We start from the raw sequence: 19,967 nt of genomic DNA, 5'->3' as shown, positions 1-19,967 counted from the left end.
CGTTCAAGGGGCTATGCAAGCAGTCAGGGTAAAAGATGCCATGCGGTGCTTGAGTTGGTCTGCCTAGGAGACAGGAGCCACACTAGGGCAGAGATTCTGTCAGCTCTGCAAGGCCATCTCAGAGGTGGTTGACGCCATGCATGCTTCAGCCAGGAATGGTTATATGCGACAATGGTACCAACCTTCTCTCCGACACTTGACCCATGTTCCATTTTTGGCACACGTCCTGAATTTGGTGGTGCAGCGGTTCTTGAGCAGGTAACCAGGCTTACAGGATCTCCTGAGGCAGGCCAGAAAAGTCTGTGGTCATTTCGGCCGGTCATACAATGCCAGTGCTCAGCTGGCTGACATTCAAAGGGAATGCAACCTGCCCACCAACCGCCTCATTTGTGACATACCCACCAGGTGGAACATCACTGACAATGCTGCAGCAGCTGCACACACAGCAGAGGGCCATTAATGAGTACCTGTGCAAGTATGGCACCTGGAGGGTCAGGGGAGCTTGGTTTCACGACAGTGGCTACTGATCAAGGATGCGTGCTGTAACGAAATGTCCCACACTCCTCTTGAGTGCTTTCATCATATACCACTTCCTCCCAGTTTGAATATAGATATCAGATATTCCAACCGCTCACAAGCACAAAACAAGATGATACTTGTTTAGTTGCTTTACATGGACTGTTTATTAGAACCAAAATACAAGTCTTATATACAGTAGAAAAGGAGGTCCCCCCTCCTGCTCATATTACTCTAACAGTACACCTGTAACCAGAAACCTAATTAACACAAGCTAATTAACTAATCCCTTAAAGCAGCAGATGTGACTTCGTGCCTTCCTGGGCATTGTTATGATTAATCAGGATTTCACTACAGGTCAGACTTGTTGTCACCGAGCTTCACACAGTAGATTATACATTATCATAAGTATAAACACAGGCCACCTTCACACAATAGCAGGAGCTAGTTGGCCTGTCTCCTACATTGTACAGAGGCCAATGTGATCAGCTCTCTCAACTAACATGTTGAGTTCAGAATCCAACAAACCAAGAATAGTCTTTACATATATCCTGGGAGATGTTGTGAATAAATATTTCTGTCCCATTTTAAGTAGTCCAAGATACATTTTCTCAGTCACCCTGTGCCAGGATGGCACAGGGTGACTTAGACATAAGAGGTGCATGGGGAGCTGAAACATGGGTTTCCCAACCTTTCCAAGGGATTCTTGGTTCCACGGGCCCTCCCGTCACACATGCACTGTCCTGTCACCATTTGAGGAGGCCACAAGGATGGTGAGCAGCGAGAATGCATGCATCAGTGACACTGTCCCTCTAGTCTTCCTGTTGGAGCACACGCTTCGTGGAATCATGGACAGGGCACTTGAGGCAGAACAGCGGGAGGAATAGGAGGACTTCCTTACCTCTTAAGGCCCCCTTTATCCAGATAGCATTTCCTGCGGACCCACCAAACACACAGGAAGAAGAGGAGGAGGTGGAGGATTGTGTCAGCATGGATGTAGAGAATAACACTCAGCAGCAGTCTTCAAGGGATGGTTTTCAGTCCCCAGAAACCCAAGGAGTTGTACGTGGCTGGGAGGAGGTAGTTCCTGACAATGTCATCCTTAATGACCCAGAGGTCTCAGAACTGAATGCCTCTGCAAACTTACGCTGCATGGCCTCCCTGATTCTGCAAAGCCTGAGAAAGGACCCTAGCATTTGTGGTATCAAGAGGAGGGGTCATTACTGGCTGGCAACCCTTATTGATCCACGTTACAAGGGTAAGGTTGCAGAACTCATCTTGCCTTTGCAGAGGGAGCAGAGGATGAAACATCTTCAGGAGGCCTTGAAGAAAGGTTTGTGCAATGCATTTGCAGACCCTGGGAGGTTACAATTTCCTGGTGCTGGACAACGTGTTGCTGAGGCTTCGTTCCGTCAAAGGAAGAGCAGTGGAGAAGGTGGGCGGCTGATTGATGCCTTTAAACAATTTTTCAGTCCTCAGTGCCAAGGTCTGATTGGTTCAAGCAACCATCGCCATATCTAGGGGCAAGAGCAGACTTGAAGACTTTTCCAACAGAGCATCCACTGGGTTACTGGGTCTTGAGGATGGACTACTGGCCAGAACTTGCTCAATTTGCAATTGAGCTACTGGCCTGTCCTGCATCCAGCATGCTTTCTGAATGCACATTCAGTGCTGCTGGAGGGTTTGTAACGGATCAAGGAGTGTGACTGTCCACAGACTCCATTGGTAGGCTCACATTCATAAAAATGAATCAGTCTTGGATCAGCAGCTATTAAGCACCTGATGCTGATGTAACTGATTGAATTTGCTATGGATGTGGGATCCCTTGAAGACTGCCTATGCTGACTATTCTATTCCTCCTCAATCTTGATGATGCTAGCTTCCAACAATATTTTTGGTTTAGGACACCACCACCTTCACCCAAGGCCCAAATTTTCTGCCCCTGTTTAACAGGGGCATGTAATTACAATTTTGATAGAATATTTCACAGCAGGGACCTGAAGGGCCTGGTATGGATTTTGGGGGTAATATCCACGCCATTTTTTGGGGGGTATTTTTATCTATATTGCCGGGATCCAACAATACATTACAGCCTTGAAGCAGTATTAAATGACATTTTTTCCTTTAGAAATGTAATTTTGCTGTGGCACTGTGATAAACATGGGAAAGATGCGCTACTTTACAGGCATACTAAGGATACCCCCAGGCACGATATTTAAAGGAATATTTCATTTTATTGTTTCACTTTAAGCATTATTAAAATCACTGCTCCCGAAAAAAACGTCTGTTTTAAAAACTTTTTTTTGCATTGATACATGTCCCCTAGGCCAGGACCTGGGTCCCCAAACACTTTTTATGGCAATAACTCGCATAAAAGCCTTTAAAGTTAGCACTTTTGATTTTTCACATTTGTGTCCCATGAAATTTAACAGTGTACAGCGTCTGCTGCTCAGGAGGCCCTTTTTGGGAACCTGGGAGAGGGCTGGCCACACACAACTGATCTGCATTAGGTAGATATCGTGGCCATCTGTGCTGGGCTATTTAAACGCTCATTTCACAGACAGACAGGGCCATGGACGGGATGCTCTTGGAGAGGCTGACGTTGGACTACATTCATTGAGAGTGAGTAATCTGGGGAAACCTTGTAATTCAATGTAGCTGGGCCTTCGACTTACAAGACATATGTACGCCTGAGCTCATATATACTCCTCTTATACATATATATTTTTTGTTCATTTCTCTTTTTTGGCGCCCCATTAACTGGCAACGTTGATTTCATCAGCCATTATCTCACCGAATTGATCCACAGCACTCTGTGCTCCCATGTCCCTACCAACTTGTCTGCCTGTAATTGATGTCACTGCTTCGCTCAGGTATGTCCATCCTACCGGGTTGCAGTTTGAATATCTTCTATACACATACATTTTATTTTATTATACATGTCCTTTCTTCCAGATTTTCCGCTTGCCGGGCCTCAGTACACATGTTGCTTTTGTTGTATCTGGTTTTCCAGACCTCAACTCTTTTTGATGTGATTGGGGATTTGATCCCCACACAACACTTGGCTATTCTATCCCATCTAAATCCATCTTGAACTGAAGTAACAACCGTGTGGACGGGATAAGCAAGGGATTCCACATGTCATTCTCTTTTTTAATTAATGTGGATACTCTTATTGTACATGCAAATGTCTATGATGTAAGCTTTCAACACCCTCAGTATTCTGTATATGATCATCCAGTATTATTTGGAAGGGTTCAATCATGGTTGATTATTTTGCATTTAAATTTTATAGATACAATATTTTCTGTGAAAACGCCTGATGAAGGAGACAGCATTAATCTCTGAAACGCGTCAGCTTCTTTCTTTGCATTTTTGTATACACTGTGACCATGGTCATGTGCATTATTTTATATATGTTTTCTAATAAATGTTCACTATTTTTCTACTACTTCTTATCATCCATGTGGTAGTGCCTTTAAAGCCCCACCCTAGGAGGTATTTTCCTCTTTCTTGGTACATTGGGGATGTGGCACACCCTCTACAGTTTTCTTTATCAGAAACCCTTTTCACCTTTGCATATAGTACATGGTTCATTGGAAAGGTACGGTCTGGAGGAATGCTCTTGGGTCTCATTCTCAGACGTACATGCCCCCTCCATGCTTTCCATAGACATTTTCTCCTCAAAGCTGGTGGTCCTCCGAGAGGGAGGGGTCGTTGAGGAGGGGGTACTGTCAGGGCTGGGCTCAGCCCTTCCTTCTCAGAGCAGTCCACTCAGCTGTCAGTTAATTGCCAGCTCTAATCTTTCCACAGTGACTCACCTGGTGATGATATCCTGCTTGTCAGTCCTGCTGGCTACTTAAGCTGCTCAGATCCAATCCTCTCTGCTTTCCCCTGGTCAACACACCCAGAGACTCTCTCCTGTGTACATATTAAAGACGCGCTTGGCTGACGTCCCTTCTGGTTCCTGATCCTGCTTGCTGTTCCACCACGCTGATAGTCCGGTTTCCTGATTTCCTGGCCTGTCCTGTACTGTCACTATTTGAGGAGGCCACAAGGATGGTGAGCAGTGACAATGCATGCATCAGTGACATCCCTGTTGTGTTCCTGCTGAAGAAGACTCTGCATGGCATTATGGACAGGGCACTGGAGGCAGAGCAGCGGGAGGAAGAGGAGGACTTCCTTTCCTCTCAAGGCCCACTTTATGCAGACACCATTCTTCCTATGCCACAGAACACACAAGAGGAGAGGGAGGAGGAGGATTCTGGCAGTTTTGGAGGCATTGAAGCAGAGGAAGACATACGTCAAACCTTAAGAGTTGGTTTTTTATCCCCAGAACCCTTGTGTCAGGTCACCTTGAGGCTAGGTGACAGATGCACTCTGTAGGAGTCAGAAGTACACCGCTAAGGTAGTGGACCCTAGGACTGACTGCTGCGGATTGAACCCTGTGAGGTTCAGGAAGCAGGTCTACTGGATCACTGACACAGATGCCACTGGGAGCTAGAGCATAGATTCCCCAGGGCGTGGAGTCTAAGAGCCAGCAGATGTTCACCAGAGCCTCTAGCGGTGAGGATGGACTGCGCTGCAGTCTGGCTCCAGGTCGCGGCCCCCAGGGTCTCACAGCTCACGCTCACGGTAGACTACAGGAGAAGAGGAAGGAGGCAGCAGGCTGGAACAACAAGGAAAGTAAGTGACAAGCCAAGGTCGGGGCCACAAGCAGAAAAGGACAACAGAGTTCACGCCAAGGTTCAGGGTCACAGGCAAACAGGGATGGTCAGGGACACGCCAAAGATCAGGGTCACGAGCAGACAGGAATAGTTAAGAACAGGCCAAAGTCGGTAAATGGAATCAGACATAGGAAACACAGCAAGTACACATGGAGGCTAACACACAATGGTTGATCAGCACTGCTGGCTTGCAGTGCACAGGTTAATATAGGGTTCCCTGATAGGGCCTGGGGTGGGGCCATGCTTAGAGGAGAGGTTATAAAACCAGTCAGGTGAGTGGCAGCTGGTCTTTAGAGATGAACACATTGGGACAGGTAAGCTGACAGAGAAACTATTGCATAACCATGACGCCATGGCTGGGAGGAGACAGTTCCAGATACTGTAATCCTCAGTAACCTCAAGGAGTCTGCTTCATATGCCTCCGCAAACTTGCGGTGCATGGGCTCCCTCCTGCTTTAAAGCCTGCAAAAGGACCCAAGAATACGTGGCAACAAGGAGAAGGATTACTATTAGTTGGCAACCCTCCTTGACCACCATTACACTGTGAAAATCTCAGAACTCATCCCGTCCCCACAGAGGGTTCAGAAGATGAAATCTCTTGAAGACACCTTAAAGAGGAGTTTATCTAACACTTTTACTGTCTATGGTAGGTTACAGTGTTGTGGAAAACTTAATTTTGAGGCTTCTGTTGGTCAAGAGAGGAGCGGTGGAGAAGGGGGCCGCCTAAGTGATTGATTCCACAATTTTTTTTAGTCTTTACCACCCAGGGCTGTCAGCTTCCACATCCCATTGGGAGTGTCTGCATCAGATGGTGGACAATTATCTAGTGGAAAAAATAGAGATGGAGAGCTTTCCAATGGACGATCCACTGGGTTACTGGGTCAAGAGAATAGACAACTGGTCAGAACTTACCCAGTATGAAATTGAGCTGCTGGGCTGCCCTGCATCCAGCGTGCTTTGCAAATGGGCATTCTGTGCTGCTGGAGGTTTTGTTACCGATGATAGAGCGTGTCTGTCCACAGACTCCGTGGATCATCTGACATTTGTCAAAATGAATCAGTCCTGGATTACCAGCGGTTATGAATCCCCTGATGCCAATGTTGCTGATTAAGTGTTTTTGGGATGTGGAATCTCTGCAAGACGTCTAGGCTGCCTAGCGTTGTGGGTTTAGGTTTCAAGGTCATAATTAACACCCAAAGACCAATTTTTCCGCACCTGTTTGACAAGTGCATATCATTTCCATTTTTCACAGCAAGGCCAATTCTTGCTTTCATCAAGATTACCTCTATAGGGTTACAGTGTGAAGGCACGACTGACACCCAAAGACCAATTTTTCCACACCTGTTTGACAGGTGCATATCATTTAAATTTTTGACAGCAAGGCCAATTCTTGCTTTCATCAAGATTACCTCTACAGTCTTATTGTGTGAAGGCACCTCTGATACCCAATTGGTCAGGAAATGCACTGACACCTTTACTGCCATAGTGCAATGTGCTGGGTGTTCAGTGTGTTCCTGCATCTTTAAATCCAGTCACCTGCCTGTCATCTATCCATCAGAATACATGTGCTCCCACTGTAGAGACTCCTAAAAGTTAGAGGTAGGGTCTACATGATACATTGTGCCTTGTCGGGGCCTGCAGCTTACGCATGTATTTGCAAATGTGTGCAACTAAACCCCTGTTTTTAACGCATACTGTTCAGGTCAACTGGCTGACAGGTCAATTCGGTTGATCGCAGGCTAATTGGTAAGTTGAGTTTGGAAATTCCTTTGGTTTTATTTGACCTCCAACACCCAAACACCAATTTTTCCGCACCTGTTTGACGGTGCATATCATTTAATTTTTTGACAGCAAGGCAATTCTTGCTTTCATCAAGAGTACCTCTATAGGGTTTACGGTGTGAGGTTACCTTTGACACCCAAATATCAGTTTTTCTGCACCTGTTACTTCTATCCAAAGTCTGCGGAAGAGACACCAGAATTTATCCAAAAAATCTCTAATCTTGTTCTCAGTGCACTACATTGCGGGCTCATCATACAGACTGGCTCCCCAAGCCGTTGTTTACAATATAAATAAAGCTTGCAAGTAAAATTTCATTTTTTGGCTTTATAAATGCAATTCTTGCTGCAGCAGCTTCTATACACAGTACAGATGTGCCACTTTACAGGTTGACTAAGGGGACCCCCCAGGCACAATATTGAAAGGAATTTTTCATTTTTATTGTTATTTCTCATTTTTATGCTTTCACTTTAAGCATCAGTAAATCATTGCTCATTTAAAAATTACTTTTTCACAAACTTTTTTTTCATTAATACGTGTCCCCCAGGGCAGTACCTGAACCCCCATAACCATTGTATGCCCAATTAACTGCATATAAGCCTTTAAAGTGGGCACTTTTGATTTTTACAGTTCATGTCCCATAGACTTCGACCTATCCCTATTAATTATTTAATGAGCCATTCAAAGAAAGCACATGGAAATTTTGTATGTTTATATAATGACAATAAAGTTATTATTTCTTCACTGAGTTCAACATTAGCAAAACCAGATGAGATTATAAATATTGTAGTTTGCAAACACATCCAGTACACTCCTCAACCCAACTTTGATATACCCCAAACAGATTGATTACTTTACCATCATAAATGACTAATCGAAAAGCATCTCGGCATTGCAGTGAATTTTCAAGGATGTTCTCCAGAGTGCGACAAAAGAGTTTGGCCTGTTCAATGCGATCTTCTTTACTGAAGGCAGCACTCGTTACATCTGACATTTCATACAGGGATGCTAAAGGTGTAGCATATTCCACAATACAGTAGTATGGCTGGAAAAAAAATTGGAGGCAATCAACAGAGCAGCCCATCTTATACACTGCCACCACCACAAAACACCACAACATTTCCAACAATTTGAAAATGTGTTTTTCATAAGTCTGATGATAAATGGATAGAGGATGGTATTCTTACTGAAAATGCATTAATAAATGTACATCTTCTCTACAATTAAACTGTATTTTCATTTGATTTCATGTAATTACATTATGTACTACTATTCTATATTTTATGTTGAATATCTATTATGCATAAATTGACAAGTGGACTGAAGACATCCTTCTTCCACTCTTCCTGTAGTGTATACCACACTGTTCAGCTCTGTAACTGTTGAACTTATGTTTGTATATTGAATGAAACACAGAAAACTTGAAGAACTCTTTAATAAAGAATGATTTTTGGAAGAAGACTGCTCTGCAGAAGCATTCTAATAATGCCTACAGAAGTCAAGTAGGTATACATGTGGGTGAGGCAACCTGCCCTGCACATGGGGGTACCTTTTACTGTGTGTGCGCTCATCAATGCCCAGGACCAGGCAAGGACCTCATTCATGTGGTACCCCAGCTTAGAGATGAGCCATACACTGTGTGCAGCAGTTATTTACCCAGAGCCCTTCTGTAAAAGTGCTGTCCCATGTTACTACACACCTTGCTTGATTGCAATTAAGAGGGACACTGCTAAGCCCATGCTCTCTCCTGCAGTCCAGTGTACTTCTGCCACCTCACTCCCAGTGACAAAATGGGGTCCCGCCGTGCACCTCGTGCGAACCTCATGAGTGCACTTACTTTACTCTTTTACTCTCCCGTACCATGCAGACAAGCTATGGGTCTCTGTAACGCAAGTTTGTCCCAATACCTCCAGGGAACTGACTGCTGGGAGGAAGCCAGATCACCGACTCCCTTTGTAGCAATTTGAAGACCATACGCCATGCCATGTACCATGCTTTATGACCGGCTGCTTTGCACCTTACACTAGTTCTTGGTTACCCATAGCGATTACATTTCTCCTCCACTTGTGTTGCCAAGTTATCCCTTTTGTAGCGACCTTGCTTCATACCCCACATGTGCTTTACTGACCCTGTTCTTTTATACGCCAGAGACCATCAGGCACCCCTTTGAATTACTTCAGATCTGGCTTAGAACAGTTTGGCAACTTTTACTGTAACTTCTAATGGCAGAACAGACAACGAGCATAGCAAAGTCCAGACCCTAGACTGACTAACGGAGGTGGCTGCCCAGGCATACCTTTACAGGTGGGAGTCTATAGCTGGCGATCTCCAATGACTGGTAGTGTCCATTAAAACACCGGCATCTTGCGCTGATTACATACTGATTCTTGTGCTCCCGGGTTCCATGTGCTGGTGTGTTTTCTTATTCTCAGGCTCCTGCCAGACTCTGAAGGCCCCCTGAACCAGACCATCTCCCTATTTATGTATCACACAGAGTGGAGGGCTGGCCCAAGACCAAAAGCCCAGGAACTGAAGTACAGAAATGTAACTTTTCCTCAGCCTGGGCAAGTCGACTACCTTGCTAGTGCAGTACACTTGCCACGGTCCCTACTGTGCCATGCAGACGGCCAGGCGTGGTCACGCCCCAAGTGGCTCTAAGAGGTATTGAACCTATGACTGCCTGTTTAGTGCTTCTGTTACTTTGCCTCTGAGCCATACTTCAGTTCCTTTCAGCCTGCTTTCCAGCTTTGCACAGTTCTGCTAGGGCCATACTCTGGATCTTGTTGCAATTAGTACCTGTCACTCCTAGTTCAGCTGAGGCAGTTTATCCAATCAGCTGGGTATAAAACACTGCCTCACTCTGAGGGCTTTGTCAGTTTATTGTCTCTTGTCTCTATCATTGCCAAAGGTTCCTGTGTTTCTGTGTCTCTAGTTTTGCCTAAGTATTCCTATGTTCAAGTTACAGTGTTCCAAGACTGACCCCGGCTTCTGACCTTGGCTTGTTTATTGTTTATTCTGATTTCTGGAATCCCTGACTACGGCTTTACCTGGACAATCCTTTGGCAAATTCCTGTCAAGCCCCCTTGCACAGATTCACAGCCCAGGTAGCTTCTTACCTTGGTACCGTGGGGTGTGTGTATTTGCAAGGGTGAGCATACATCTCTGCACTATGGACTCCAACCTAGGTAAGCCCTTACAACCCTGTAGGCAACCTGCCTACATACACATACTTTAATAGGAGCTGGAATAAAATGGCATATATTTATCAATTTATTCAGCAGGGCTTCATTGATGGTATATCATTCCATAAAGGTACTTGTTCCATGGAATTTATATATTTTTACAAACAAAAAAATGCAGAGTTGCAATAGTATCCAAATGTTGTTAGTGAAAGATTGTAAAATGTGAAGAAAGTGCAATTTTTTTTCTATCCATTCATAAACAACTATAAAAAGTAAAAGGAAATACTCTTCAGAAACTGAATATGGAGGATGACAAAGAATTGATGAGTAAAACATGTTGCATTCTCTGCCACAGATTAGAGGTAAAAATAGCCTATTACCAGCACCTTATGACCTGTAATGTGCAATTTTAGAATTCACAAAATACTGTGTGTGTGGTGTGTGTGTGTGTGTGTGTGTGTGTGTGTGTGTGTGTGTGTGTGTGTGTGTTGAGCACACAGTTGTGCTCAAGTTTGCATACCCTGGCAGAAATTGTGACATTTTGGCATTGATATTGAAAATATAACTGATCATGCCAAAAAACTGTCTTTTATTTAAGGATAGCAATGACATGAAGCCATTTATAATCACATAGTTTTTTGATCCTCTTTTAATCATAATGATAACAGAAATCACCCGAATGGCCCTAATCAAAAGTTTACATACCCTGGAATGTTTGGCCTTGGTACAGACACAGAAGGTGGCACACACAGGTTAAAATGGCAATTGAAGGTTAATTTCCCACATTTGTGGCTTTTTAAATCACAATTAGTGTCTGTGTATAAATAGTCAATGATTTTGTTAGCTTTCACATGGATGCACTAAGCAGGCTAGACACAGAGCCATGAGGAGGTAGAAAAGAACAGTCAAAAGAGCTGCGTAACAAGGTAATGAAACTTTACAAAGATGGAAAAGGACACAAAAAGATATCAAAAGCCTTGATTATCCCAGTCAATACTGTTTAATAACTTACGAAGTGGAAGATTTGGGGATCTCGTGATACCAAGTCATGGTAAAGTAGATCAAGAAAGACCTCGAAGGCTCTCACTAAGCCGTTTCACAGCCTCTGGAACACTCCACTCCTCCATGGCCTGCAGGGCCTGACTCATCCACGTTTCAAACTCATCTTCCCCCACAGGAGTTGGCATTTGTCCTGAGAAAAACCTAAGTCTTCAATAGCTCTGGTTGGTGTAACGAGTTCCTGCTTGCTCTATTCCACTCTCCCAGCACTCCTCTGCTGCTATTGGATCAGAATTTAGATCGCAACATCTGATATTTCGGTCGTCCGATGCTCCGGGATTCAAACTACAGCTATGTGCCGTTCAAATACAGTTGTAATAGCTCAGAACAAACACCAGGCAGGCTGTATGTAAGTTCAAACAGGAATCTCGCCTTTATTGAATGCACACAACACACTTTTATACACAGCAGTTTGAACACCCCATCAAACAACCACTTTCCTATTGGCCAATTGTAAAGTACACTCTAGTCCTCACTTAGGTCCTCTTGGCCATGCAAATGAGGACTTGAAACAGGGTCAGCAGGGATTGGTCCGATAGCTTGCATGGGAGGACCGATATGTGTAATGACACAGAGAAGTCCCAGGAGATCATTAAAATACATAAACAAACAGTCAAACAGAGAACAATGCCTTCCATTCAGACCATGGAGCTGTCTGGAGGGGGTTAGCCTTAAGACAAATGCTGAACAATGAAACAATCAAAGGGTGAGCCAAACATAAGACAGGGCGGAGGACCCACCACTGTGTAATAGAATCAAGGAAAATACTTCTGTATTCCAAGGACCATGACAATACTTCCCCCTGGAAAACAGTCCAACAGCCACAGTGGGACCCCGAATGGGTCAACTCGAGGATGTTGAAAAGTAGTCTTATGGTTCCATGTCCGTCTGCCGGGATAACCCATCTGCATTCCCGTTTTGAGGCCCTGGCCGATATTGTATGGTGAAATTGTACAGCTGCAAAGCCAAGCTCCACATTAGTAATCAGCCGTTCCCTCCCGCCACCCGGTTTAGCCATATCAAGGGATTGTGGTCCATCATGATGGTAAAAGAGCCTCCATACACGTAGGGCTGCAATTTCTTTAAAGCCCAGACTAAGGCCAAACACTCTGTTTTCATGGCAGCATATCCAACTTCACAGGGTAACAACTTGCGGCTGAGAAACGCCACCGGGTGCTCTTTCCCGTCGTTGCCAACTTGACTTACGGCTCCCTGTCCAAACATGGAGATGTCTATATGGACGACAAAGTGTTTGTTAGGATCGGGTGCCGCCAGTATGGGAGCTTGTGTTAGGGTGGTTTTTAACTGATGAAACGCTGTCTCACACTCCGGGGACCACAGGACCTGTCTAGGGAGAGTCTTTTTGGTCAGGTCCATCAAACTTCCTGTAGTACCCCACTGTCCCTAAAAATGCAAGTATCTGGGTCTTGGTTCTGGGAACGGACAGTTTAGGACGGCCTTGATTTTTGCAGGTTCCGGCCTCTGCTTCCCACATCCCACTCTGTCCCAGATATTGTACCTCAGACATCCCGATATTACATTTGTCTGGCTTTAGGGTCAGGTCTGAGGCTCAGGTCTTATCTAACACTATTCCTAGGTGTCTAAGCCAATCTATAGCCATGTCTGGCTATAGATTGCGATGTCGTCAAGATATGCGCATGCAAAATCTTGCAGACCATCGAGGAGTTGATCTATCATCTGCTGGAAGGTAGCCGAAGCATTCTTCATCCTGAATGGCATTACCCGAAACTGGTAAATGCCGAACGGGGTGATTAAGGCCAACTTTGGAATTGCTTCCGCTTTCAAGGGAATTTGCCAGTAGCCTTTACACAAGTCAATAGTCGTAAGATAATGTCCCTGAGCTATTTTGTCCAGCAATTCGTCCACTTGGGGCATAGGGTAGGCGTCTGTCACAGTACAGTCATTCAGTCGCCTATAGTCCACACAAAATCGGATCGTGCCATCCTGTTTTGGGACTAATACTACAGGGGAAGCCCAGGGCTTGCTGATGGTTCGATCACCCCTAACTCAAGCATCTCCCTAATATCCGCTCTCATCCCTTCTTGCATGGCTCCGGGAATCCTTTCTGTCCAATACAAAAGGTGCGATTCCGCGCAGACCAATCATACCAAACCTTCTGCTGACTCTGGGCTGATTGCATATTCTCATGGACTAGATCGGTAAGTTCCCGCAGTCGCTCCCTGAGTTCCAAGACATAACTAAGGATGGGGAGGCCTTCCAGATCCTCTACCCTCTCCCACTGGGCCCTCACTAAGTCTAAGGGTCCCCTAACCCTTTGCCCATATAACCGCTCAAATGGGGAAAACCCAGTGGACCCTTGGGGTACCTCTCTATAGGCAAACAATAGATGGGAAAGATATTTCTCCCAATCGTTCTTACTCTCCACAAAGGCCAGAAGCAGGTGCTTCAGGGTCCCATTAAATCTCTCACACAGCCCATTAGTCCTGAGGGTGGTAGGGGGCGCTCTGAAGGTGGTTTAATCCCACAGAGACGCCAGAGCTGCTGCGTCAGCTCGGCTGTGAACTGGGTACCCTGATTGGACAATATCTCCTGGGGAAACCCTACCCTAGTGAATACCCGCAGTAAGGCATCGGCTACCGTATCAGCCTGGATATTGGATAAGGGAATGGCCTCTGGGTAGCGGGTGGCATAATCCACCACCATAAGAATATACTTCTTCCCAGTGGCACTGGGGCAGGCCAGTGGGCCTATAATATCTACCGCTATCCGGCTAAAGGGTTCTCTAATGATTGGCAGGGGTTGCAGAGAGGCTATTGGGTGATCCCCTGTCTTCCCTACTTTCTGACAAGTCTCACAGGTCCAGCAGTATTCTCACACCTCAGCTTGTAACCTGGGCCAGAACAAAGCACGAGACAACCAACTCCGCGTCTTAGCTGAAGTGGAACGGTATTTCCGTATACCCGACAAGACCAGCTAGGTATAATCACAGCAATTACCACACTCACAAGAACCTCTCAGTACTGAGGAGATAGCTTCTTTGTGAACACAAGAAGAGATGATGCAGAGTCTATGTTCAAAGCTATCTGATTTAATTCTGGGCGGGTATACAATTTATATACGTTATCATTAACCAATCATTGCATGGAACATGGGAGTGATTTAATACAGGGGTGTACATTTCATATCATTACATATCATTCCATATCATTAATACTCAAATGCCCAACCCCTTAAACATGGCTGACATAGCAACTATAGTAACCATGCCATCTGCTTCCATGACTCATAGTCATGCCTTTGGTGTTCCCCTTTACACAGGAAAATGTTCCAGACATCTCTTCACCACAAAAGCTTTATATAGAAAGGTACAGAGCAAAGATGCTGCTGTAAGCTATATTTCCCTATATGTGTGCTTTGCAAAAACTGCTACAGTCTGTCACAGTCTGAGAATACAGAACTTAAACTAACTAGCAGATTAACCCAAGTTAATCTTATATGAACTTATATAAAGATGGAGTCACTTCTGTTCAGTCATATTACTACAATCCCCTCTTTCAGACACAAAGGTCACGAAGGTGACTGACTTATCTGCATTGTGACACACACATAACAAACTCAAAGCAGGCACACAGAAATAATGCCAGGAGCAAAGTCACTACAATACACACAGCAATATCCCTGATCCAGGAAAATACTCCATTGAAACCAAAACCATCCCATGTTACCCAGGGGGTTCCCAAGTAATTATTTAGCCTTTTCATCATGTCAATACCCCCTTAGGCTCCCGAGGGGAACCATGCCCAGGTCATGTCCTTTTCCAAAAACAATGACCTGGCATAACAGTGTTTGAGGGGGCATTTAGGATGAACACTATTCTTGAGCAAGTGACATTCCTCACTGTCCCCGAGAATTCCCATTATCGGAACCAATGAGGCCAAGTAACACCATCCCTTGGGATCACTCGGAATCCATGTATGGCATTCTCTTCCATAACAAATGTACGTGCTGTTGCCCAAGGCTAGTGGCTGTCTGCTAAGGACCCGTTGGGCACCTTCAGAGAATCCTGCAAGGGCAAGCTGTGAGAGTAGCCTAGCCATCTCAGTATGGGGGTCAGAGGTATGCGTGAAGGCATATATAGTGTGATGTAGGGCATGATCTAAGGTGTCAAACACTGTGGAGTCCCCTCAGACTTTGAATACACATTCCCTCTATGTCTAATGAGTGCGTTATTAAGGGCCCCCCCTTAGAACACAGAGGCTGGCGGATGACATGTGAACCAATACATATATAGTACAGTGCTCATGCCAGCATCCCTCGAAACATTATCCAACAGCTGCAGATCCAAGCCTTTCTACACACTGAAGTGGTCAAGCACGTCCTGGGCATACTACAACAACAATCCCAATATGCCTCCGACCCTCACCCGGACCACCTTCTAAACATGCAAAAATAGCAAACAATAAACAGGTAATCTCAGCTGCATAGCAATTGTCCATGGGATGCAAAGGGAGGAAGGGGCGTGACAGTCCATAAAAACAAGTGGGAGGGGCATGACAGCCTTTAGGCCAAATAAAAAATAGTCCCAAAGAAATACACAAAAAGAAAAGTCTCTTGGATAGCCTCTGAATGGCCATTAAATTTGCAGAACAGGAAGGAAAAGGAAATGTCCACATTATAACTCTCATTCTCCTCAACTTTTCCCAAAACTTTTGGTTCAATTCTGTGATCATTCATATGTACAGACATGAATTCTCTACCCCAAAACACTGCCTCTTTGTAAGGACAGAACTTGATATCCACAGACAAACTGGAACTAGACTTGGGTCCTCGGGCTGGCATCTGGATCTCTCTCATGTGGTGCTCACTAGAATTTCGTACCTCGGGTTTGCGTCATTTGGCTCCCCCTCAAGGTGTTATTCCCAGGAACACTTTCCAGCAGGAGTCTGCCTTTAGTCATTTAAGCACCTCCTATGGTATTTGAGCAACAAAGATGAACAACAAAGATTTCCATGTAAAAACTGTAGTCATCTCTTCATCTGGATAGGGTATAGGGCAGGGTATGAATGGGGTGTAGGGTATGACTGGGGTGGGCATTAACCATTGGGGGTATTAAAAATAATATTCTTCATTCACTCAAACATAAGTAAAGCATGCAGGAATGAAAATGTTTCTCAGCAAGGGTTTTCATTATATAGATTCAATATATTTAACTAAACATTTTTCCAAATTCAGTATTACAGCAGAACTTCAACAAAACTTAAACCCCTTTAGTTTCTTCTATTCCCGGTACCCAAGTGGACCCGAGGGACATTTTAGAACATATTTCCTGTGACAGACCTAGCCAGGAGAGAGATTTTTGGAGGGGACTGAATGCTAGCCTCTTGCCGATCGATCGTGGGCCCTGGCATTTGGGGGAACGGTGCTCTTTGTGAGCTGTATGCCTGGGGACCCTTGAGGTGGTATTACTGTGGATTCGGGTCCTGGTCCCCCAGGACACACAGACTCTGGGGACCCTGGATTTGCCTTATTAGAATAGTGACTGATTCATACCATTGGGACTCCTACTGTTAAATGCTAATGTCATCAATTCCAGCTATCTGTCTGTTGTCTGCTAAAATGTGTATTGTAAATAAGTCTCTAGTATGGGATCTAAGAGTCATTAGATCCCCATTGTTGGTTGTGTTTAATTAACTCTGCTATTGTGATAATGTTGATTGGATTTTCTGAACTACAAGATGGCCAGTCTGGCCTAAAGGTCATTGCTGAGTCATCTATGCTGTCTAAAGGGATTAGTTAATTAGCTCATGTTAATTAGGTTACAGCTGTATTGTTAGAGTAATAGGAGCAGGTCTGCACCTCCTCTTTTAGTGTATAAAAGAGCCTGTATATTGCAATGAAAGAGATTCCTGTTTGAACTTACATACAGCCTGCCTGGTGTTTGTTCTGAGCTATCACAACTGGGTTAGAACGGCACATAGCTGTAGTTCTAATCCCAGAGCATTGGATGACCGAACCATCAGACGTTGCAATCTGATTCTATAGCAGCAGAGGAGTGTCGGGAGAGTGGAACCGAGCGAGCAAGGGGCTTGTTACATTACCCAAACACATATTCTGACCTAGAAGTCTCCCAGCTTTGCAAATATGTCTGACCATCAGTAACAAACCAAACACTGATGGATAAACAACATTACATCATCAACACTTCATGACTGACACTCTGGGAATTCAAAAGGTAAATATCCAGAATAGTCATTCTGATTGTTTATTTAATACTAATCAAAATGATACCCTATGCCTTCATTAAACACAATACAACCACTCAAAGGCGGATCCAGAGTCTAGTCTTGGGAGGGGCACTGCCAGAAAATAAGGTGTTGCTTACAGAACTCTATTTAACGTATCATACAGTCCTAACCTTATTTAAAACAGTGACACTTTTATCATTCCAGATTAAATTATTACATTACAAACAGACAGGATAGGTTTAACCACAACTTTATTATTACAAACCTCATAAGCAGTTTGTATACTTATAACAGAATATTCCCAGACAAAATATTCACAAACAATATAAAATTATGTGTAAAAAAACAAATAGCAGAACCCAAACATTATCACTGTCCACAACACAGAAACATTTTATTTGTAAGTTACATAACATGAAAAATTCAGAGAATTAGCTTAAGTCTTCGTTTTCCTTGTTTGGCAAACAGCTCGATAACTCGGTCAGTATTTACAGGAATATCTCTATGAATGTAAAGTAAACACAAGCCATTTAACCGATCCTCCACCATTCGTGACCGAAGCCATGTTTTAACACGACGGAGGGTTGAGAAAGATCTCTCTGCTGTGGCCACACTTACAGGGAGAGTTGCTAAGATCAGAAGTAAACTTCTGATGGTTGGGAAGAGGCCCTGGTCACACAAGTCCAACACTTCAAGAACTGTTTTTGGAAGTTCCTTATGTTGTGATAACTCTCGTTTCCACTTTGTAAGCCATAGACTTAGTTCTCCCTGCAGCAATGTCTCCATTATCTTCTGCTTACCATCAGCTAGAAGAGGGTGGAAACGCTTTGATAATGATTGCACAGCCACAGGAATCATGGTTTCCATTTTTTTTTTCCAAAAAGTACTGCTGGCATCAAGATTTGAATCTGGAAACACTGCATCAAATTCTCTGGAAAACGAGTTTTTAAATCATTAATAATGTTGTCCAGCAAGGGAATATACAACGATTTCCTGTAGTATTCTTCAGTTGATTCTACATTGTAATTGAATCTGTGCACTTGCCTGCCTACAAGATGTGGCAATTTTAGTTCCACTCCAAGTTCTGAAGCCAATTCTGTAGCCTCCATATGCAAAGTGGAAAAAGTGCTATCAGCGTTACATCGCATATTCTCTATGGTTGCCATGGTGTCAGTCAAACAGTCAGATGCACTTGTTAAATCAATTGTTGGGGATTGAAGGAAGGGACTCAGAAGAAGGGTTACTTTCAGAACACTGATGACTGAAACCAAGGAAAATATGAATTCTGCACTGCACAGAGAATGGATGAGAGTAGATGCTGTTGAGCTAGTGCTTGAGCATTTCCATTGAGATATTGCATATAGTGCACTCACCACTTTTACAAGTCCATCTCGAAATCTTATGAGAGAATCATGGCGCTCTACCCATCTAGTTTCACAAAGACTGGTAAGCTGAGAGCCTAACTCCTGCTTTAAAATAAAATGACGCTTTGCTGATTGGTTAAAGAATGAAATGGTTGATTTGACCACTGCTACTGCATTGCAAACTGCTGACACTTGTGAGGACTTTGAAATTGAATTGTTCAGACAATGATTATAGCAAGGACATCTGCAACTGTTTGGTGCTACACAGAGAATCTCTGACACAGCACCAGCCACCTCTGAAGACACAACACTGCAACTGTCTGTTCCAATGCCAACACAATTAGTGATGTCCAGGGAGAGGTCTTTAATTAGTTGGATAACCATCTGGCCTAAAACTTTTCCTGTAAGCCTTGGTTCTGAACCTGAACTATCAATTCCCGACTCCTTCTGGGTTGCAAATTCATAGGCATCTACAAATTTTATAAAATCCTCACAAATCGATCCATTGTAGACATATCTAAAGTTGAGTGTAAGTTGTTCGGTATGGGAAATGTCTGTAGTTTCATCAAATATTATACTAAAATAGCAAGCCTCTTTAATTCTAGCTACAATGACATTGCTGATTTCATCACCACAACACCCGATTGAATCATTTTGTGTGGATTTTGATATGTGTGTAGTGCGAGAAGATGCATTAAGGAGGTGCTTCTCTAATATTTTGTCTCCAGATGCAACACGGTACCTCAGCAATTCCCGAAAGTTGCCTTCATTCACCTCCAGGGTGGAGTCATCCATTAACCACTTGACGACCGCCTCACGCCGATGTACGTCGGCAAGGCGGCACGGACAGGCAAAATCACGTACAGGGTACGTGATTTGCCTTCCGCGGGTGGGGGGTCCGATCGGACCCCCCCCGCCGCCCGAGGCGGTCCCGTTCTGTCCCCCGGCGATCAGAGACGAGGGGGAGGCCATCCGTTCGTGGCCCCCCCCTCGCGATCGCCGCCGGCCAATGGGAACACTCCTTTGCTGCTGTATGCTAAACAGCAGCAAAGGAAGTGATGTCATCTCCCCTCGGGTCGGTAGTTTCCATTCCGGCCCGAGGAGAGACGACAT

General features: G+C 44.4%; 1 protein-coding gene across 1 annotated transcript in view; it reads right to left on the bottom strand.

The window, feature by feature from the left end:
* Positions 1 to 19,967, bottom strand: part of STING1 (stimulator of interferon response cGAMP interactor 1) — a 239,718-nt gene that overhangs the window by 66,019 nt on the left and 153,732 nt on the right. The window contains exon 6 of the mRNA XM_073620792.1: positions 7,881 to 8,067. Within this exon, the coding sequence (XP_073476893.1) occupies positions 7,881 to 8,067 (187 nt within the window). The remainder of the gene's footprint in view (positions 1 to 7,880; positions 8,068 to 19,967) is intronic.

The sequence above is a fragment of the Aquarana catesbeiana genome, linkage group LG03 (genome assembly GCF_042186555.1).
Source record: "Aquarana catesbeiana isolate 2022-GZ linkage group LG03, ASM4218655v1, whole genome shotgun sequence".
NCBI lineage: Eukaryota > Metazoa > Chordata > Amphibia > Anura > Ranidae > Aquarana > Aquarana catesbeiana.
The sequence above is the reverse complement of the archived record's forward strand: the minus strand, read 5'-3'. Positions and strand labels throughout refer to the sequence as shown.